Source organism: Ylistrum balloti, unplaced genomic scaffold (genome assembly GCF_031769215.1).
Source record: "Ylistrum balloti isolate Yb309-2 unplaced genomic scaffold, AGI_CSIRO_Ybal_v1 Utg370970, whole genome shotgun sequence".
Lineage (NCBI taxonomy): Eukaryota > Metazoa > Mollusca > Bivalvia > Pectinida > Pectinidae > Ylistrum > Ylistrum balloti.
Genome location: NW_026782544.1, coordinates 99,679 through 123,503, shown reverse-complemented (window position 1 = coordinate 123,503; position 23,825 = coordinate 99,679). Strand labels below are relative to the sequence as shown.

At 40.0% G+C, this 23,825-nt stretch overlaps 1 protein-coding gene across 1 annotated transcript in view; it reads left to right on the top strand.

Moving 5' to 3' along the window:
* Window positions 1-20,469, top strand: part of LOC132559808 (GAS2-like protein 2A) — a 66,336-nt gene extending 45,867 nt beyond the window's left edge. The window contains exons 4-5 of the mRNA XM_060224434.1: window positions 6,778-7,354; window positions 13,784-20,469. Coding sequence (XP_060080417.1) covers window positions 6,778-7,354; window positions 13,784-17,312 — 4,106 coding nt within the window. The 3' untranslated portion in view covers window positions 17,313-20,469. The remainder of the gene's footprint in view (window positions 1-6,777; window positions 7,355-13,783) is intronic.
* The last annotated feature ends 3,356 nt before the right edge of the window (window positions 20,470-23,825 follow it).

Here is a 23,825-nt window from a genome sequence, read left to right as displayed (position 1 = left end):
GCATTGATAAGGATGTGTTAAAGCATTGGTAAGTATGTGTTAAAACATTGGTAATTATGTGTTAAAGCATGTGTAAGTATGTGTTAAAGTATTGGTCAGGATGTGTAAAGCATTGATAAGGATGTGTTAAAACATTGGTAAGGATGTTAAGGATATAGCAAGGAAAAGTTCATCAACGCCATTTGTTTTATAAAAAATGGGGAAAATTATCAACACACACTCGTTTCATATCTTTCAAGAACTTATTGAGAATTTACTGTTGTGATCTCTGCGACTAGAACCAAATTAGAATATGCCAACATGTCAACAGAATCATTAAACAATTTCAAACTCAAGTAAACTAGGGTAAAATATGAACAAAATTACAATGTACACAAATACTCCAGAAAAAGTGAAAGGAGAATAAAACAAGGTGTTCTGCAAGAGTAAGCGTCTTCTGCTTCATCGATGACCCCCGCCATGTAAATCTTGGTCAATCCAAGTCAGTGATGTCACGTTCTCAAGTGAAAACAAAGTATACAAGAATAGTAATGGGCGTCAAACACGTTCTACGTCATATCGCACAAAGAAATCTGTTTTCCCAATGACATAGTTATGGCGACAGTGAAACATTCAAATTATTTTCACCAATTGAAATATATTAAATATCTATCCGCTAATAGGGCTTAAATTCTGTACACTGTGTTCTTACATTATCATACAAATAATGATTTGCAGCACCGTCCCTAGATTGACATTGGTACTACAATATATAATCAATAAAACAGGTTAATTTTCTCATGTAAAGTGCAGGGAATGTGTACGACAAGGAGATATAATTGTGTGCTTACTTTTAACATTGTCTCAGTTCCCAAATACAATGTATTGGTCTTCTGTTATCTCATTCTGTACAACCTTTTTTTGGGTCGGTATGAGGAGAAAGTGTCTTTCCTTTTGAAATATGTTTACTTTTGACTAAGCTTGCAACAACCCTGTCGCATGATTATGGAGATACATTGCATGCTTATGCTGTTTATCGTGAAATAAGAGTTTCAATTTAACACTGTTCTTTTGTATTACAAACTCGGCACTTGAACTTAAGAGAAAGCGTGGGTCTTTTCCAAATTACAGGTCCAAGATCGATCACGCAAGTAGTTTAGTATCATTTTCCAAAGGCTGTCATTTGTTATACACATAAGACTGAAAACATTTCGCCTGATCCTCACGGAACGGTCACAGCGACTCTGATCCGATTTTTGTGCACGTGCTGTCTTCAACATCGAAATCATTATCGATTTCCAGTTTTCGATATTAATAATCGATAACGGAATGGCACGTTAAATTCTCAGTTATGGATATCTTAACATCAAACGTTCAATAATCACGGTCGCGCGAGGAATTAAATACACCGACTTCGTCATTTTCTTAACGTTTGGAAAAATGATCAATTTTACACGCTGTTTCACAAGAAAAAAGACTTGCAAATAGAAGTGATTTCCTACAATAATAAACAAGAGCCATTTCTCATTCATTTGGTTCATGCTTGAAACCTTTTAAACAATGTCATAGTTCTTTATACAGCTGACACATCATATCGTCTTTGTAGATACATGTACTAGTGGTGTATACCCGTTTTTTCTCATGGTTTTTGTTACATAATAATTATGTGAAAGAAACGTTTTCGTAGATTAAAATGAAAGAGCCGGTTGTGGAAGACATTAGTACGTAATATGCATTTCTTTAACGATTCGAACAAGTTTGATTTGTTCTATAAATATATATTCATGTATGTAAATATCTTTCCCAAAGAAAAAACATAACCCTTCTTAAAATCGGATTTGCATATATAAAGCATGTGTCATGTTAGTAGTGAAGATAGCAATAGAGGAAACATAGGACGAATATTGTATCGACAAAATATATCTAAGATCAATATTTGCACATGGAATTGAACAAAATCGTACTCCAGTCGGTGTATACACAAACTATTGATCGAAACTAGCATTATTTAATTTAAAGTGTCGTCCTTTGTTTATATTTAAAACTGTTTTCTATGTCATATATGGTAGATTCAGTGTTATTAGCTATTTCTACGTGATAACGTGGGTTACGTCCCTTAGCGTGTATCGAGTCGTAGGCACGAGAGCGCACAGGTAGCATGGGACCATTCATGGGTAAGTGTTTTAATTACTAATACGGACTTAGTAGGTACCGTTGTACTCGGAGACACGTACTGCCATGAAGGTATCTGTTGTAGCCTACATAGAGGTTACATATCTATTAGTCTGTACTAGTAGAGTGCGTGATGGTGGAGGTTACACATCTATTAGTCTGTACTAGTAGAGTGCGTGGTGGTGAAACAGTACGTTTTGCCGCGTCGACAAACCAGCCAGGAGCAACCCATACATTGAAATACAGACATACGCAACACTTTAGGTACACAACTCCTACTCCCTATTTACTCAATAAAAATTCTATTAACAAAAAAATAACAAAGACCAAACCAAAAACCACATTTAATTAGCTACATTACCTACATGTATACAACATGGAGAAATACCAGCCAATGATTTCTGTATAGTTTTCCAACTCCCTCATCTCCTCCACATTTTTCACATTTATACAATCACGACAATGATGGTACATATATATTAGTATAAAACAATTTTCACAACACTTACAACCCAAATACTATTACACATTAACATTTCTTAATACACAAATACTCTCAAAGTACATATGCCACACATTCTTGACACATAAAATACCATCTTACACAAACAGTTTATTTATATTTTTGAATATTGGGTATAAAATACAGTAATACTTTGTTCGCATCAAGGGACACAACTCTCGATAAATCCATTCCTGTTACATACCTATGTCCGCATAAAGGGACACAGTTCTAGAAAAACCCATTCCTATGTTCAAAATCACAAACAAAAAATAGCCACCTTCAACGATTATTATAAAATCATTGTTACAATTCAAGTAAATAGCAACTGCAAGGTCTTCATACTCAATGAACAAACATTAAAGCTAACACCGGAAAAACATCCACTACCCTCTGTCATATGTCCCTGGACAAAATGTCTGTTTATAATTTTGAGTGTGAGACCTAAATGTCTCTGTTTGATTATGTTTGATTCGGAAGGAAAAAGTACCGCTTTATGATACGTGCTTTACTTAAATATTTAAAACAATGTAGCAATAATGAATTTGTAAATTACCACGCGTAACGTCCCTTGTCATTACGATCATTACGTAAGGATCACGTCGTCCGATATTTATTGACACGGTCTGGTTATACGAATTAGTTATAGAAGTATGGATATTGACTGAGTAGAAATTGAAAAACAAACAAACAAACAATAAAGCAATTAGCCGTGACTTGTACGTAATCACTTCCGTACACCGTTTTTTCTGAAAATCTGATCGAATAGCTCTTATATCTATAGTATAAGTATGATATGGACGTTTCGTCCAACCCCTTTTATACTTCCGAAAGTATCGGAAAGCATTCTGAACCCAGATATAACAAACTCAAGAATGAAGGTCTCGGTTAAAATCTTGGCAGCATCGTACACTTCTCGTTAAAAATGATTGTACATGTAAGTGTCGGCATCAACATAGTATATACATTGTACACCTCTTCAATAATGTTTGTATATATGTCTTTGAAATTACAATGCATATAGACGAACGAAATAAACGAAAGGTTGATAAAATTGTAAATAAAAAAGGAAAAAAACCTAGGCATTAAATTAAATTCCAGTGATTGTTGATATTCACATGCGGTGAACTATGTTTTGATTATAACTTTGCCGCTATCTGGAAATTTCGTTTATATTTCAATGTTTATTTCGTAAATTACATTAAAAATCCTTTATTTCGAAGTTATCAAACGTACTTTGATCAGAAAACAATATAACAATTTATTATATATAACAGCTGTCCCATCGATACACGTACATTGATGCTGTGTTTATTGCCGTGAACTGAAATTGTGTGCCATTTTCACCTAAAAGTAACACAATTAATTTTGTAATAAAAGTTTGTCAAAGTTATATCAATGTGTTGGAAAGTTACTATACTTTTTTGTCAGAGGCATAAATTTGGAGATTTATACATAATAATGATTTTATGTCTATTGGAGTTGTCAAAATAATCGTTTTGTTAAAAATTTGGTAAGACTATGAAGAAAATCCATGTGTAAGTTTCCACTGAAAATGACAACTGATGTTTATCTAAAAATTAAAAAAAAAGAATATATATTTGTAAATAAGAAATGTTAAATTTGCTGATCAGAGGTATACATTTTGGAACTTTTATTTACCTAACGATATATTGATATTTTCCTGAAATGCCGCTATTTAATCTATAGTAAAACATCCTTGGAACGAGAAATTCGCGCATGCGCGACGCGGTAGGTCATCAATGGCAGCATCAGTATATTAAATTGATTTCGGAGCCAGTGCTAATGTGAATATTATTCACCTTTTTGTTATATTGCTATAAATATGGTATGGCAATACTCCAGAAGGCGGTGATACATAGATACATTGTATTTACATAAAGGGGTAGCTCATAATCGATAATCGATAATCAATACAACCAGAGGCTTTACGTTTGATTACCAATCCCGCTGTATATCTATATTTGAATAATCCTTTTATTTCAGAAAATATATAGTATATAAATATCTTTAAAATGTCCCTGTGTAAAAAGATACCTTAGTTATCGCCCGCCTAACAAAGTTGGGGATATTCAAATGGGTTCCGTTCGTCCGTCCCGCCGTTCGTCCGGATGCTGCTTTCCACATGATATCTTTTGAGGGACAGGTCAGATTTTGATGAAACTTGGTTGGTATACTTGCATTTCGTCGGTCCGATCGTCCTATACTGCCTATTTTCTTCACTGTACATAACTTTTCACATGCAAAAAATCTGTTACAACAGGAGAACATTAACAAAAACCAGCATTTTGTCTCCATTTTCATGTAGGATTGATGGGTTGAAAAAAAATCGCGATTTCATTCTTGAAACAGCGAGAGTTCACTTCAGATGTTAAGGAAATTAATTTAAGATATCTTGAGTATGTTTGGTTGTTAAGCTTTTAAATTGTAGAAAAAAATAATAGCTTTGTATACAAAGATTGTCGTTGAAGCGTCTTGCTTCTTTTTAATGAGATATACAATACATACCAAACATAATTGTATTTAGGTCTTTACTTTAGTACCATAACAAAATTACCGTGACAAATGCAAATACAATAAAAAAAATCAAACTCTAAATGGCAATCTCCTAACAAAATAGTAAAAAAATTACAAAATTTCTAATTAAAGGTTTTCAAACCTATCGCGTCTTACTACAAGTATGCCTGTGTTTTGTTATTAAAAATGTATCGTGTGTAACACAGACGTTGTCTTGTAATCGTTTATTAAGGTAATTGGTTTTCCTTTAACTAAATTATGTCCTGGTCTTGGTTGAAACGGTCCACAACTTCTCCGAAATTAACCACTAAAATCTGAAAATCAATATTTTCTCGGAGTTGCGTGGTCCGGCTGTAGGTACAAATGCTTGATTATTTGGAGAGATCTTTAGCTGCAATGCTTTGTTTTGGGAGTATCGTAATAGACAATTGAATGCTTATACTAATGTATGATTGTATGGCATTGCTATAATGTGACTTTCCCAAAGTTTGTTGTGTATTACCAGCTCATGAATGACCAACAGCGTAGGGATATTGCAACTGATATAAACAAAATGAGGTTTGTGTTCCCTAAATACAAACACTTGATAAACACATTAAACTGATATCAGTTGTCATTCATGGGCTATGGTAACTGGATAAGGGCAAGCACTTTTTCAAAATTTCCCTTATCCTGTTGGCATTCATATGTCCATGAATGATAACTGAAAGTAGGTCAATGTTTAATTGTTTCAATCGCCATTCCGAGAATATTTTGACGTTTTTCTCTGATAAAATGCATGGTTTTCAGATTCATTCTAATATTTTTTTTCTACTATAAGACACATGCTGTGCACAGCGTGTTTGTATATTTGCTTTTTGCTTGCATTTATTTGACAGCTTATAAATCAAATGTTCAACAAAAAGTATATTTTGCCATTTCAAACCAGTTACGCATACATTTGGTCCCAATCTTTACAAAAAGTACCTTTATTTTCCGTTATAAATGTGTATTATTCTTTTACTTTCAAAGACAGTGACATACTGCACGTGCATTTGCATTCGCAAGATAGTGAGCGCTTTCATGGCCCGTCCTTACCCTGTCTGACTGCAGGGATACATAATTACATACATATTATTATTGTAACTTTGTGTTGTCACCGACAAACAAGACCAATCATTTCAATATACATATATGAGATATATTTTGTTGCTACTGGCGCGATGTCGTATTACTGATAGTAATGTCCTCTTAGAAATATGAAATCAACAAAGAATTCGGTAGGTATTGTCCACTGTTTGTCAAACAGACGTGATTTCAGAACGATATACACCAAGCAATAAACATTTTTCTAATTTCTTTCAGATTTCGCATACGTGTGCTATTATACTTTGGAAAACTGAGACTCATTATTGTAAAACTCGACTATTTTTGTTCGAACGTCATCCCAAGCACGAGTCATGATTTCTTGCACTTTTTATAGAGCCAGATTTTCAATGTTTATTTCTTCAGATTGATGAAAAAGACGACAGAATGTCAGAATAATTCGGAGTCGTTATTTGCCTGCATAAAATTATCTAAAATATTATGGTTTATGCATATTGCAGGTCACCGACAGCCCGTGTCCCGGGTAGGAGGAACCCCGGCGCGAAGGTCAAGCACAAGTGCTGTCTCACAATCCGTCCCAACGACCCCAAGATCTCCCCGCAAAATGTCTGTCCAACCGTCCGCAGTCTCAGTCAACCAGAGGCCACCGTCTCCAGCACGAATGCGAAGTATGTCTCCTTCCCCGGCGTCGAGTCCCAGGAAAATCGCTTCACAATCAACCAAGAAAATGACCAGTGAATCTATTTCTAGCTGTAGTACATCGGACCCATCAACTGGACAGAAATCTATAACTAATAATACGAGACGAAGCCAGTCACCAGTTCCGGCTAAATTCCGTTCACCGTCTCCGGTTTCGTATACAAATAAGCTCTCACAGGTAACAACAACAACAACAGCTGGAAGTCGATCCCAGGTGCCACAGGTAGTAAGACCTGCCTCACCCATCAAATCAGCAGTGCCCGTCCCACGGAGATGCAAGTCCCCCTCCCCGACCAGACGATGCGTTTCCCCGGGGCCCTCTCGTCACTGTGTCTCTCCGGGACCCAGCAGGAGGAAATCTAGTCTATCTACCCCCAGGTATGTATTTACATTATATATAGACAGGTAGACAGCATTCATTTGTCATTAAAGGTGAATGTGTGCAGGTATGAACAGGTAGAATATACTGGTTGAATGAATAGTACATAACATTGTGGGTAGTCTAATTGATTACTCCGAGGTCTGTCCTACCTATAGACCTTCGCTAGAGATTAAATCTATAATATATGGTAACGGTAATGCGGAGTATTGATACGCAGAGAACGACAGTGTATGGTATAATATGTTAGAATTCTGAATTACTACTTGATATGTTCTTTAAACTGTTATTGTTTCCACTTACTTCTTTGTCCTCCCCCAAAGCTGTCTACATTATATAAATGTGTTCTGTTAACTTCCCTCCTTTCCTCCTTCATACTTCCTTCCATACCCCCATGTGTCATATACCCACCCTGGACATAATGCTCTCCAACATCCACTTCCTTCCCTACCCCCATGTGTCATATACCCACCCTGGACATAATGTTCTCCAACACCCACTCTCTCCATACCCCCATGTGTCATATACCCACCCTGGACATAATGCTCTCCAACATCCACTTCCTTCCATACCCCCATGTGTCATATACCCACCCTGGACATAATGTTCTCCAACACCCACTTCCCTCCATACCCCCATGTGTCATATACCCACCCTGGAAATAATGCTCTCCAACATCCACTTCCTTCCATACCCCCATGTGTCATATACTCACCCTGGACATAATGCTCTCCAACATCCACTTCCTTCCCTACCCCCATGTGTCATATACCCACCCTGGACATAATGTTCTCCAACATCCACTTCCCTCCATACATCCATGTGTCATATACCCACCCTGGACATAATGTTCTCCAACATCCACTCTCTCCATACCCCCATGTGTCATATACTCACCCTGGACATAATGTTCATCAACACCCACTCTCTCCATACCCCCATGTGTCATATACCCACCCTGGACATAATGTTCTCCAACATCCACTCTCTCCATACCCCCATGTGTCATATACCCACCCTGGACATAATGTTCTCCAACATCCACTTCCCTCCATACCCCCATGTGTCATATACCTACCCTGGACATAATGCTCATCAACACCCACTCTCTCCATACCCCCATGTGTCATATACCAACCCTGGACATAATGTTCATCAACACCCACTCTCTCCATACCCCCATGTGTCATATACCCACCCTGGACATAATGTTCACCAACACCCACTCTCTCCATACCCCCATGTGTCATATACCCACCCTGGACATAATGTTCATCAACACCCACTCTCTCCATACCCCCATGTGTCATATACCCACCCTGGACATAATGTTCTCCAACACCCACTTCCCTCCATACCCCCATGTGTCATATACTCACCCTGGACATAATGCTCTCCAACATCCACTTCCTTCCCTACCCCCATGTGTCATATACCCACCCTGGACATAATGCTCTCCAACACCCACTCTCTCCATACATCCATGTGTCATATACCCACCCTGGACATAATGTTCTCCAACATCCACTTCCCTCCATACATCCATGTGTCATATACCCACCCTGGACATAATGTTCATCAACACCCACTCTCTCCATACCCCCATGTGTCATATACTCACCCTGGACATAATGCTCTCCAACACCCACTCTCTCCATACCCCCATGTGTCATATACCCACCCTGGACATAATGTTCATCAACACCCACTCTCTCCATACCCCCATGTGTCATATACCCACCCTGGACATAATGTTCATCAACACCCACTCTCTCCATACCCCCATGTGTCATATACTCACCCTGGACATAATGCTCTCCAACACCCACTCTCTCCATACCCCCATGTGTCATATACCCACCCTGGACATAATGTTCATCAACACCCACTCTCTCCATACCCCCATGTGTCATCCAACATCCACTTATCCGATAGCCCGGATCTTGAATCCTTCCCGGAACTCCCGGCTAATTCCACATCAAAGTACAATTATCTATAGGGTTAAAAAAATCTAACACTCAAGATTCTGTATTAAAGAAATATACACATATACAACATAAACAGAAAGTCGTATGATGATTTTTCATTATTTAAAATAAACACTATTTTTGAAACACAGTTATTTAAGAAATTAAGTTAGGCTTTCGAATGCTTGTAAAGGGTATATATATATCAAAGAATAGTTTGGAATCGTGACTGCTAAGTACATACATGTTGATGTCTGTCCGTGTGTACCAACGTCCGTGTAATGTACGTAACTTGTGAAAGTGACATAATTTTAAGTTTGCGGGTCCAGCAGAGACGCACTCCATATCGCTTTGACTGTTTAAAAGATACAACTTTATGGAAATATTTGTAAACCTTTCGCTTAATCAGTCAGTGCTACAGCTCTGATAGGAAAGTGTTTCATAAAACTGGTGAATAGAAAAACAGATTTATAAATTCTACTTTGTAGTGACATCTTTCTACAATGTGAACTACTGGGGTTATTTTCAGGGGTTGTGGACAGTAACACTCATTATGTACCGACATGTAGAATGTATGTTTTTACAACAGTGACGCTATTTAAAATCTATAAACATTTCCTCTGAGTACTGTATGCTGTGACATGTTTGTTTTCAAAACAAATCCAATGTATATCGTCTTTCTATGGAATGTATGGTGTGTTTTCATTGCCGAGGATGGACGTATTATGTGTGTGTGACGTTAAAGTTGGACATCGCTGACTACCGACACATAACACAAATCAGCCGACATTGTTCACACAACAAAGACCATTATTGACAAAAGTCTGAGTAAGGACATTTAAATTCCCAATATTTAAAATGCTGTCGAATGGAAAACCTTCATAAATGAATAACAAAGAAGTAAGTAAAATACCTATCTATCTTGTAGGCCACGTGTTGATATAATTATATCAATACCAAATTTTAAACTTACGAACTTTATGCATAATTCATCGTTGTCAGGAAGCTGATGACTAAAATCAATTGTAATTTAAAAATCAGCCGAAATTATTAGAGGCTGTAAAGGTATTAATTAGATACGAGATTTTTTTTATTTGATAATAAGTTTCGAATTTTTTTCTTTTAAACTCGTACTAAGGATAATCGTGACGTTCCGGTTATTTTTGCTGACAAGAATATAAAGTACTCTGTAGATACGAGCTTTTAACACAGGTATAGATTGCCATAGTTCGGTGTCGAATTCACTTGAATTGGTTGTATACACATCTGTGCGTGGACGTGTCCAATCTCGTACTGTTATGTGTTATAAAATGTACACAACCTGAATGTAATGTGTGGATGAGTGCGAAACGTGTAACTGAAGCTGTGTGTCCCAGATTGTCTGACACACGTGTAACTGAAACTGTGTGTCCCAGACTGTCTGACACACGTGTAACTGAAGCTGTGTGTCACAGACTGTCTGACACACTTGTAACTGAAGCTGTGTGTCCAAGACTGTCTGACACACGTGTAACTGAAGCTGTGTGTCCCAGACTGTCTGACACACGTGTAACTGAAACTGTGTGTCCCAGATTGTCTGACACACGTGTAACTGAAGCTGTGTGTCCCAGACTGTCTGACACACGTGTAACTGAAACTGTGTGTCCCAGACTGAGTCAGACACGTGTAATGAATCTGTGTCCTAGTTGAGTCAGACACACGTGTAATTAAAGTTGTCTTTAAAGTCTATGTGACATGGGTTTAACTTGAGATGTGTGCCACATATCAACCTATGAAATGTGTCATACATGTTTCTTGAAACTGTAAATCTAAACTACATGTTTATCCGAAAATAGAACTCCGATAGCCAGGATAACTGTGTACAATAGAACCATGATAACCTGGACGATTGTGTAAAATAGAACCCCTGTAGTCTGGACAGTTGTTTGTGTGTGGGTGTGAGGTGGTGTGTGTGTTTGTTTGTTGTGTTCAATCGTAATCAATTTAATCTTAAAAAGTGTTTCTTTTCGTATGTATTTCCTTTTCTTACATGAGAATCCAAAGATGAAAGATTCATGAATTGTTATGAAGTGTATCATATAAACTCTAAACACGTTATAGGTAGCCTATATCTGATTGGATCTGACATCGAATCCATCACCACCTTTTCAAGTCTCTCCACTCAATACAAGGCAAACCCACTACAATATCTGATCCGCCATTTTTAAAGGAGTCCCCCTGGCGCGGTTCCAGCGTTCTGTATATATTGGTATGGGTCACGGACAAAGAATTCGATCTTAGATTGTAGGCAAGGTTGACACATACAGGTAAATACTTCTACAGTGTTTACCCGTGTAAATGTTATATCGAACATTTACACATGTATATTTAAAATTCGTAGCCATTTTGAAATTTCAACAGACGTGATTTTACAAAGACGAGAAGAAGACTTATAACCCGGTACGATAAGGTTCCACTTCTGTTAAAATGCATTCCGGGGTAGTGACGATCCTCAACTCAAATCTTGTGGATTTATAAATGTATTAATACTTGGATTGGCGATAAAATGGATGTGTTAAATGGTCTCCCTATAAGGGGCACGGCCATGCCCTTATATGGTTACTGTACCAGCAATACGTCATCAAGTGATGGGCCCCTGAAGACGGCCCCTAACGTGAGTTATGTGTCTATAACGAGCCCCGAGTATGACCCGAAGGATACATATATATCTAATAACAACAAACCGTAAGTTTTTTTTCTGACTGTTTGGTTGGCGTAATCATTCGTTCAATAGAATTAAGATGTATTTGTGAACTTGTTTGTTCCAAAACTAAAATATCCATTTGATTTTACAAGTTTTCAGAAATTCAATACACTTATCATATTCACAAGTCGTTTTAACAAACAGATTATAAGACAGACGGGGACAGGCAGACATTTTTTGGCAGTGCATGCTTTAAAGTAACGACTTGTGGTACTACAACATTCAGGTTAATGGAATGGTCTGTCTTTGTGGTACATGCCGTCAGGTCTCAGTTGATATCATAGATTTGTGTAGTGGGGTGTCGTCAGGTCTCAGTTGATATCATAGATTTGTGTAGTGGGGTGTCGTCAGGTCTCAGTTAATCATCAGTGTCGTCAGGTCTCAGTTAATATCATAGATGTGTGTACTGGGGTGTCGTCAGACCTCCGTTAATATCATAGATGTGTGTTCCTCGGTATCGTCAAACCTCGATAGATATAATAGATGTGTGTACTTGGGTGTCGTCAGACCTCGGTTAATATCATAGATGTGTGTACTGGGGTGTCGTCAGACATCAGTTAAAAAAATAGATGTGTGTACTGGAGTGTCGTCAGACCTCGGTTTATATCATAGATGTGTGTACTGGGGTGTCGTCAGACCTCGGTTTATATCATAGATGTGTGTATTGGGGTGTCGTCAGACATCCATTAATATCATAGATGTGTGTACTGGGGTGTCGTCAGTTCTCAGTTATTGCCATAGATGTGTGTACTGGGGCGTCATCAGGTCTCAGTTACTATCATAGATGTGTGTACTGAGATGTCGTTAGACCTCGGTTAATATCATAGATGTGTGTACTGGGGTGTCGTCAGGCCTTAGTTAATATAATAGATGTGTGTATTGGGGTGTCGTCAGACCTCGGTTAATATCATAGATGTGTGTATTTGGGGTGTCGTCAGGTCTCAGATAATATCATAGATGTGTATACTGGGTTGTCGTCAGACCTCAGGTAATATCATAGAAGTGTGTGTACTGGGATGTCGTCAGACCTCAGTTAATATCATAGATGTGTGTACTTAGGTTTCGTCAAGCCTCCGTTGATGGAGATATCTAACAGTATAATTAATACCATTTGAGAACGTTTCTCTATATCATTTTTGTAATTATAAGGAAGCTTGATGTCTACTCCATGTAAAGGTTCACTCCTTTACTAACCACATTCAACATTTATCTTACAGCTCTTTTCTAACTGCATTCGTAAAACGAACACACTACAACTACAGTGACCCTTTACACTTTTTATCTGGGTTCAATGGTATCTTGTCCTCGTATTAAAAACACCCGGGACCATTCAGTATATACAACAATAGATTGGTTACCATCTTTACCTATTTAATGCATTGTTTTTTAAACAAGTATGTTTCATGATAACCCACTTGTGATCATCACCATAGCCGGTTTTTTTTTTTATTTCAACGTATATATGATGATAACCTGTCTACTTTTTAGATTTCATATTATAGGTATTGATGTATAAACAAGAACAGATTTACATGAAATGCGCCGTGATAATCATGGTGTATTTTACTGCATACGAACTGAAGGATTAATGGCGAGAAGTATAATTGATCTCAAAATACCTCAGTAAAACGAACTTAGTTATATCGAATAACTAGGTAAGTCGCCATTTCACGACATAGTATAATATTGCAGTACTCATTGATGCTTTGTTATTGCAGAGTCTCCAGACTAGACGACCGTCGACAGTTACCATCACGACCAAGTATGGATTCTTCTGGTAACGATAGTGAGGAAACGGATGTGACGTCAGGATCCACGCCAAATCAAAACAACCTTAGTTTGGACCAAATAAGTACTATGACATTGGACGAGTTTAAGAGTCTCTTAAATAATGCATTGTCTGTTCCGAACGGCAACACTTCGGAAGGAAGTCTAGATTCACCGAGGTCGCAAAGCAGTACGGAAAGTTTTAAACACACACACACTGGATATCCGAATAAAAAGCTTCCACTTATGGAGGCAACACAAAAGTATAGAACATGGGGAAACAAGAACACTTCTAGAAGTTTCGATACAGGAAGTAGTGCTAGCAAACACGATAAGATACTCAAATCCACCCAGTCTTCTGACGATTACTATGAACTCGATAGACCATCAAGGAAAACGTCAATCGCGCGACCAAAAACACCAGTGAATACTGTGCCTAGGCCTAAAACACCTGTTAATTCTGTCACTCGACCAAAGACACCAGTTAGTGCCAGTTCGGTGTCACGACCCAAGACACCTACAAGTCAGTTCCGGTCCACAACACCAGTGACTGTTTCGAGATCCGCAACCGGAAGTGTACCTCGACCTTCGCCAGGGGTCACACGACAGACAAGTGGGCCATCCGGAACTAGTCGTCCAAAAACACCAACGCGATTTCAAAACAGTGGAAACGAAACAAACAATAGTTCAAAGGGGAATTTTACAAGGAATTCATTCGAAACTAAAACGGAACAGCATTCGAGATCACTGAACCGAACGTTTGGGGAGCAAACACGAAATGAAATGCGTTCAAATTCTTTGAGTAGGATTACGAGCGACAGGCAAAGTGATAATGATATAAAGGTATCTGATACTAGGACATTGTCAACTTCTAAAAGTGATTTGTCATCCGATACGACGAGTTCTAGAAGTGAAAGGATCGCTGAAATTCGTGCTCGTCTTGCCGCGAGTCGCTATGGAACTGGTTCAGAAAGCGTTTCCGCTTCAGCTACAGCGCACAATACTAGCTCTTCAAGTACACCTTATCGGAAGGATAATTTTAATTCGACAGCACATGTCTCCCCGAAACCGGAACAGACATCACCAAATGTGAGTTATGTGTCCATTACAAGCGAAGTTGCTGCGGAAACTGAATCTAATCAAGGTTCATTTTCAAAAACTTACCAAGCTCTGCGACAATTGAATTCAGGAAGTAGCGATACAAAACATATTACAAATTCCGGAAGTGACGTTTCGTTAAGTGTTTTGTCAGACGGCAGTAAAAGTTCCTCTGTAGAACGTAGTTACGGAGCATCCCGTCAAAGTTCTTTATCGAGTGTAGACTCTTCACCAAAGGACGAATTCCATTTGGTATCGAAAGACAAAATCAATAGAACACAAAGTCTCGATGATAATATCATCAAAACAGCAAACGCGTCACAATCATCTACCGTAGATGAAATTCCCGTCGTACCTGTTATGCATTCTCCCGAAGAAAGACTAGCACGACCATCCACACCGGCTCGCCCCTCCACCCCCTCCCTAATTCCGCGACCGTGCACGCCGTTATCCAGTTTGAAGGATTCCATTCATAATTTGGAAAAGCAACCAGCGTATTCCGGTCAGAATCAAAGTTCCCAAGCAAGCAGTGGAAAACCGCCCACGCCAAGAAAAGCTACTATCTTAGCTAAGGCTCCATCGGCATCAAGCGCATCCAAGACCTCGAATACAAGCAATAGTTCTTCATATACTAAAATGTTTCTAGCAAAACGTTCCTCCACTCCTGGACCTGCTACAATGAATGCCGCTGTAATTACACCCCGTAGGTCAAGAACTCCGGGCCCCGAGGACAGAGACAGGGGTTTAAGTATGCCTTCCCAGAAGTCTGTCACAGAGAGCGTTAGCAACGTGTACGGTAGTCGCACGGTAGATTCAACAAGGGCTCGTAATGTTTCAGATAGCCCTGCCTCGCAACGCAGGTCGCGCACACCCAGCATAGAACACAGATCTCTAAGTGCACAAAATTCGACGGAGGGAGAAACTGTTCTAACGGTAAATAGGTCAGGTGGAAGACATGTCTTGTCAGTAAGCGATACAAAGGAAACAAAGACACCTCGTCCTAGTGGATGCCGTATTATTGCGAGAGCGTCAACGGCATCTCAAAACCAGAAACCAACATCCGATGTGGATAGGTCAAGGTCACGGGCACGAAACGTGATGGCAACGTCATCTCTTCGAACGAGACCGCGAAGTGTCGACCCAGAATCTGCTGCCTCGAAGAAGCTAGAGGAAAACGTGCTAGTTGTCCAACGCGGCGAGAATGGTACACATTTTGTGAATAATCGAACTGAGGCTTGGGTAGAATCAGCTGCTAAAAATACAAAGGCAAAAACTCCGACCAAATCCTTTCCCCCGAAGTCTGTGCACAGACGCTGCAAAACCCCTAACCCCAGGGATATTCACGAGCACGAGCTAGAATCGCGCCCTTTGGCGGAGATCAAGGCAGCACTGTCTCTCCCAATCAATGGTCTAAAAGAAGTCGACCTCGATGGCCTTGATGCACCACCAGAGGACGCTGACGCGTACGCTAAGATGGACGAATTATTCAGAAGACTGAAAGCGAAGGAGCTTCGAGATTCCGTAAACGAAACTCCTGGTGGCAATGGTGAACTGATAACTAAATTTAGTAGTGAACAGGATGACTCAGACGTTGCTAGTGGCGATGTGGGGTCTCTAGACAGCAACGAAAATGTGAAACGGAAAAATTCCAAGTCGTCCTTCAAAAGCTCGCCTTCTACAAGCAACCGGGGCTCTACAGCCTCAACTCCTTCTCGACCAAAGACTCCATCATTTCCAACAAAAGAGCGTGGAACACCACAACAGTTCACGCGGGCAAACTCAATGCCACCCCGGCCTAGTACTCCAACGCAGTCATCCATTTCACGGAAGTCAAGTTCAAACAGTGTGCATTCTGCACCTGCACCGGAAACAAACATGAAACGAAGTGTTTCGGATCATACAAGCATGCTAGTGTCAAAGATTAAAGAGCTAATTAATACAAAACCAAGAAAGGACGAAAAATCCGGACCTAGATCTAGAATTCCGGCACCTAAGTCGCTATCAGGGATAGGAAAATCTAAATCTGTTTCTAATTTACTGTCATCTTCTAATTTAGAAAACATGTCTCCAATTAAAGGAATCTCTAACGGTGATTTGTCACAGACGTATGACTTTACTGATGATGTATGTGGTGAAATATCAAAATATTCTTCTCGGGATCAGTTGGATTATAACGGATATAACGAAACGATCCGGAATGGTTCAGAAACGCCGGTTCCAAAATTATCAACTCCTCTGACAACAGGAAGAAAAGAGTTTTTGAACAATCAAAGGGAGAGCACTCGCACACCGAAACTCGTCCGTGCAGTTTCTATAGGTAGTTTGTCTAGTTCGTCAAATACCCTTTCTTGTAACGTAGGGGATGAGGATGATTATGTGTGATGATTAACACAGGAGTGATATTATATATTTGATGCCGAATTGTTGGATGTCTGCAATTTCTGGTGTTGGCTGCGATTTCGTTGCTTGTGTGTCTTTATTTGTAGAACAATACCAAGATTTGGAGTTTAGTTCGTCATTAACCACACCATCTAACATCTCTATGTCGCTTAATGTCATAATATAATGCGTGAAACAAATCCATTTAATTTAATGAAAGATGATCTTATACACGAGTTTATAAGTAGTATGACGAGGGGGAGAGAAGTAGAACATTCCAGACTGTTCATTCCTTATATCATTTAAAGTGTATTTTTAAGTTCCACCACATCTATTACTTAATCGATACTAGAAATAGATTTTCCGGCAATGATTTTTTTTGTCGGAATCATCCGATGTTCTACAATATCTTATCCATTCCTGTCACGGACATCAGAACTTAATGCTTTCACGTTACCGCTGTGTCACCCTGCTTAGGTCAGTTTGGTTTCCTAATCCGCCATCTTTGATTACAACATTAATTTGGAAATCTAGCCGGACACTTATAAGCCTGTTAAAATGTACCATTACCACCGCTTTTATATGAAGTTCAAGTGAAAAAAATGCTTTAACAATGACCGTTTCCAACACTTCAATGCACTGCCATTAATATGACATGGTGGATACGATTTTGCCAGTTCGTCAAGATGGCCCTGATTCCTGAGGTAGTATCTGCGTATCTTTTGATCTGGTTTCCTTCGACAAAGAGTCCTCTCTGGCGCTTCCATATGTCAGTTTGATTCCATTTCCTAGCAATTTTCTTCGTGAGTTTGTGGTTACTGTTGGTTAGTGAAATAATGCATGATTAATACAGAGTAACGATTCCGGCGAGATATCCTCGAAAGACTGGGATATCACTCAGTGTTTGGACTGAAGATGAATTTTTCCACGGTTCGGATCTAGAGGTGTCGCTCGAAGTTCAAACTATAAAAAGCGAAATGTCGTCAATGGTTCGGACTAAAGAGATCTGGTTTGGACTAAAGAGATCTGGTTCGGACTAAAGAGGTCTGGTTCGGACTAAAGAGATCTGGTTCGGACTAAAGAGGTCTGATTCGGACTAAAGAGGTCTGGTTCGGAATAAAGAGGTCTGGTTCGGACTAAAGAGGTCTGGTTCGGAATAAAGAGGTCTGGTTCGGACTAAAGAGGTCTGGTTCGGACTAAAGAGATCTGGTTCGGACTAAAGAGATCTGGTTCGGAATAAAGAGGTCTGGTTCGGACTAAAGAGGTCTGGTACGGACTAAAGAGGTATGGTTCGGACTAAAGAGGCCTGGTTCGGTAAAGTTTTTTTCGCATTATACGGATAATCAAATTTACACCTGAAGCAGGGTTAAAATTTTCAGTTACATTTTCTTGCATCTTTGGAACAACTTACTGAATACTATTCAAAAGATATAAACAAGCTATATTTCCATATCATTCTTATAAAATGCAATTTTTATCTGTGATAGTTTTAATGATGCTCATTATAAAAAGTGCTGAGATACCAAACTGTATTGCAATAAAGATGTGATAATTTTTTTTTTACAAATTATAACTAATAGTCTATAGGTTATCAGCACTTACTAAGTCTGACCCCAAAATACAATTCTTCACCTACTCGTGTTTCCTTAAACATATCTCACTTGTCACTTTGATCAGTAGTTTGTGTTCTATAGATTCAGAAAACCTTTTTATCATCAAACATGCTTAGACAACATTAGATAACCATATACAAGTGATGCCTCAAATTTTGTTTTTATTTTGGGAAACCAGTATATTGGGGCCCAGCACGTAAAATATTCACCGTCCTACGTCCGTTAACAATTCACATTTTCGATTTTTAAATTTTTTTTTTCAAAAATACATAAACCGATTTGGACGAAATTTTGCAGAAGTGTTCAATTGATTATTATTATTATTATTATTATTATTATTATTATTATTATGACATTCTTAAGGGCCCGTCAACACATAAATGGTCATTAGAGCCATCAACCGGTAATCGTTCCATCGAAAATATTTTCAGACTTGGTTAGAACTGTTAGTAAAGTATAACAATATCATACAGTGGCCGACTGAGCCGCCGCGGGAGTTAATGAGCGGACCAATTAAAGTTATATTGAATGAAATTACAGAAATTTTCACACCAGTGGTCTCCTTCGTCGGGTAACGTATAGTGTAGCTACAATAGCACAAAAAGCTTCAGTTTTGAGAAAGATTTCTTTTTTTTTTTTGCCGGTTGGAAATAATTCAAACTTGGTTAGAATTATAAACATTGAAAGGTAGTTAATATTTTGTATACTTTACGTTTAGTTTGCAAAGCATCAGCAATTTCGTTCATGTTTACTTTGTTGTATTGTAACATTGACAAACAGCTTTGTACAACTCGGGTGACCATAAAAGCCCGTAAGGCCCCTTGTTTTGCATCTTAAAATGATGTTACATTTTAAAAAATTATAAAAAGGAAACAAAACTTACTGGTTTCATCGCTGTTGACATTTGCCACCAAAAAAGTTCAAAGCCTTAGGAACTGAATACAAATTATTAACACTTCGTCCATACTTTGTCTTCATGTTTCATTTCATTGGTTGTGTGCTGAAATGTAAAATAGTTTCAACAGCGAGCGAGAGCGAGGCATTCTCAATAGCTTGACACTGCTGTGAGGACCCAAGGAGCCCTCCATATTGTAAATTTATATCATCCCTATCAGTTTGTATCAGATGTTTTTAAGCGATATAATTAAAAATATGCATTGAGCTAGGAGGCACTGTCTCTCGGAGCTACAGACTGAAACATGGGGAACTATATTGTGCCAGTCCTCTCCTTCACCCATTATATCCCTACCACTCATTACTTTGCCGATATCTATAGTAATATAAATGTATTGAAAAATAAAAGTGTCTCAGTGTGCGATATAATTTATAATTTCTTGTATCCATGTCATGAATATTCAAAAGTTCTTATGCATTATATTTAATATATCTTAAGTTATATTTGAATGGCGCGTGGACGTAAGGACGCCTTTAATCTATAATGCCTATCTGTGATTCCTATAATTATTTATTTTGTAAATATGATATGCAAACTGTAAACACTTTTTCAGGTGTCGACTTGTAGACAATAAAGTGTTTACTATATCCTATTTTTGTTTTATTTATCTATTTTATGTCAGAGATAGGGGATTGGAAGAAGGTGACGGAAGGAGAGCGGGTCAGTGAGTCGTGACGTACAGCGGGTCTGTGAGTCGTGACGTACAGTGGGTCATTGAGTCGTGACGTACAGCGGGTCTGTGAGTCGTGACGTACAGCGGGTCAGTGAGTCGTGACGTACAGCATGTCTATGAGTCGTGACGTACAGCGGGTCAGTGAGTCGTGACGTACAGCGGGTCAGTGAGTCGTGACGTACAGCGGGTCAGTGAGTCGTGACGTACAGCATGTCTATGAGTCGTGACGTACAGCGGGTCAGTGAGTCGTGACGTACAGCATGTCTATGAGTCGTGACGTACAGCGGGTCAGTGAGTCGTGACGTACAGCATGTCTATGAGTCGTGACGTACAGCGGGTCAGTGAGTCGTGACGTACAGAGGGTTTGTGAGTCTTGACTTACAGCGTGTCTGTGAGTGGAGGGTGTACAGCGAGTCTGTGAGTCGAGGACTCCCAGCGAGACAGTGAGTCGAGGGCGTACAGCGGGTCAGTGAGTCAAGGGCTTGCAGCGGGTCTGTGAGTCGTGACGTACAGTGGGTCATTGAGTCGTGACGTACAGTGGGTCATTGAGTCGTGACGTACAGCGGGTCTGTGAGTCGTGACGTACAGCGGGTCTGTGAGTCGTGACGTACAACGGGTCTGTGAGTCGTGACATACAGTGGGTCTGTGAGTCGTGACGTACAGTGGGTCTGTGAGTCGTGACGTACAAAGGGTCTGTGAGTCGTGACATACAGTGGTCTGTGAGTCGTGACGTATAGTGGGTCTGTGAGTCGTGACATACAGTGGGTCATTGAGTTTTGACGTACAGCGGGTCTGTGAGTCGTGCCGTACAGTGGGTCATTGAGTCGTGACGTACAGCGGGTCTGTGAGTCGTGACGTTAAGCGGGTTTGTGAGTCGTGACGTACAGCGGGTCTGTGAGTTGTGACGTACAGCGGGTCTCTGAGTCGTGACGCACAGCGGGTCTGTGAATCGTGACGTGCAGCGAGTGTGTGAGTCGTGACGTACAGCGGGTCTGTGAGTCGTGGGTGTACAGCGTGTCTGTGAGTCGTGGCGTACAGCGTTTGTGTGAGTCGTGACGTACAGCGTGTCTGTGAGTCTTGACGTACAGCGGGTCTGTGAGTCGTGGCGTACAGCGGGTCAGTGAGTCGAGGGCGTACAGCGGGTCTGTGAGTCGTGACGTACAGCGGGTCTGTGAGTCGTGACGTTAAGCGGGTTTGTGAGTCGTGACGTACCGCGGGTTTGTGAGTCGTGACGAATAGCGTGTCTGTGAGTCATGACGTACAGCGAGTGTGTGAGTCGTGACGTACAGCGGGTCTGTGAGTCGTGGGTGTACAGCGTGTCTGTGAGTCGTGGCGTACAGCGTGTCTGTGAGTCTTGACGTACAGCGGGTCTGTGAGTCGTGGCGTACAGCGGGTCAGTGAGTCGAGGGCGTACAGCGGGTCTGTGAGTCGTGACGTACAGCGGGTCTGTGAGTCGTGACGTTAAGCGGGTTTGTGAGTCGTGACGAATAGCGTGTCTGTGAGTCATGACGTACAGCGAGTGTGTGAGTCGTGACGTACAGCGGGTCTGTGAGTCGAGGGCGTACAGCGGGTCTGTGAGTCGTGACGTACAGCGGGTCAGCTAGTCGTGACGTACAGCGGGTCAGTGAGTCGTGACGTACAGCGGGTGTGAGAGTCGAGGGCGTACAGCGTGTCTGTGAGTCATGACGTACAGCGAGTGTGTGAGTCGTGACGTACAGCGGGTCTGTGAGTCGTGGGCGTACAGCGTGCCTGTGAGTCGTGGCGTACAGCGAGTGTGTGAGTCGTGACGTACAGCGGGTCTGTGAGTCGAGGGCGTACAGCGGGTCAGTGAGTCGAGGGCTTGCAGCGGGTCAGTGAGTCAAGGACGTACAGCAGATCTGTGAGTTGAAGGCGAACAGCGTGTCTGTGAGTCAATGGCGTATAGGGAGTGTGCGAGTCGAGGACGTACAGCGGGTCAGTGAGTCAAGGGTGTAGAGCGACTATGTTAGTCGAGGGCGCAGCGTGTTTGTGAGCGCGTAATCTAGAGCTGTGAAGTCTATTCTCTATGTTCTTTTTCGCAGACATTCTTCTTCCAGTTGCTGACGGAAATCGTTATTCAACCTAGTGGAACTTGTAAACCGATTTCGCCTTATAAATTTCGAAGGTGTCAACGGATTTTGGCGTCACGCTAAAGATTACGTTTTATTTAACGAAGCTTTGACGTCGTCAGAAATTATCATTCTCCTGTTGTAATTCACTGGCTTGTCGTTTTCCAACCAATATATAACAGGAAGTACCAACAAAACTTGCACTTTCAAGATACCTTTCTGGTTAGGTGCTGATAAAATGTGAAATCGACACAAATGTTTTAAAAAAAAAAACCCCAAAAAACCATCCAAAATGAACAGAAACGAAATCAGGGAATACGTTCACTTCTGTTGTATAGGTTATACTAATGATAAAACAGCCTCTCTCTGCAGTAGGACACCACCATCACACTAACTATACCAAGTTCATGAGTGATGTCTAATCTTCCAAACACGGTCTGTGGAAACAACGCAGGCTTTTTCTCGCCGACCTGACAAAAAGTTATCACCTGAATAATCTAATACCTAGGGTAAACCCAGTTCTGTATCATTGTCACAAAACAAAAATGAAAAATACAAGAGAATATTTTGATTCCACATTCATTTGTAAACCATACGACCGTTATATAAGATTCTAAACAATTGTATGGGTACCGATGTTTTCAGGGCCGTTGAAAATAGAATATTCTAAACAATTGTATGGGTACCGATGTTTTCAGGGCCGTTGAAAATAGAATATTCTAAACAATTGTAGGGGTACCGATGTTTTCAGGGCCGTTGAAAATAGAATATTCTAAACATTTGTAGGGGTACCGGTGTTTTCAGGGCCGAAAACAGTGTCTTTGTAGCTTAAAGAGGGCACCTACTTTCGTTGACGTCTTGGTCCGCCATTTTGAAAAGATTATTCTTGAACAGGTTGACGACAGTGATCATGGAAGTATGGTTATAATTTAGTACAGACTCTGACCTTGTTTAGATAATTGTGTTCAATATTCATAAGTAGACAAAATTTTAAAAAATATATAAGAAATTGATATTCAGCTGTTTACAAGTTGCCTAATATCACATGCATTCAATACAAGAATAGATTTAACGGAATACAATAACAGTACAGAATGATGGCAAGTGAAAAAGCTGGACAAATAAATGGAGACATTGTCATATAGAACATCTGTTAAGTCTCCAGAGAGACTAAAAATTACGATAGAA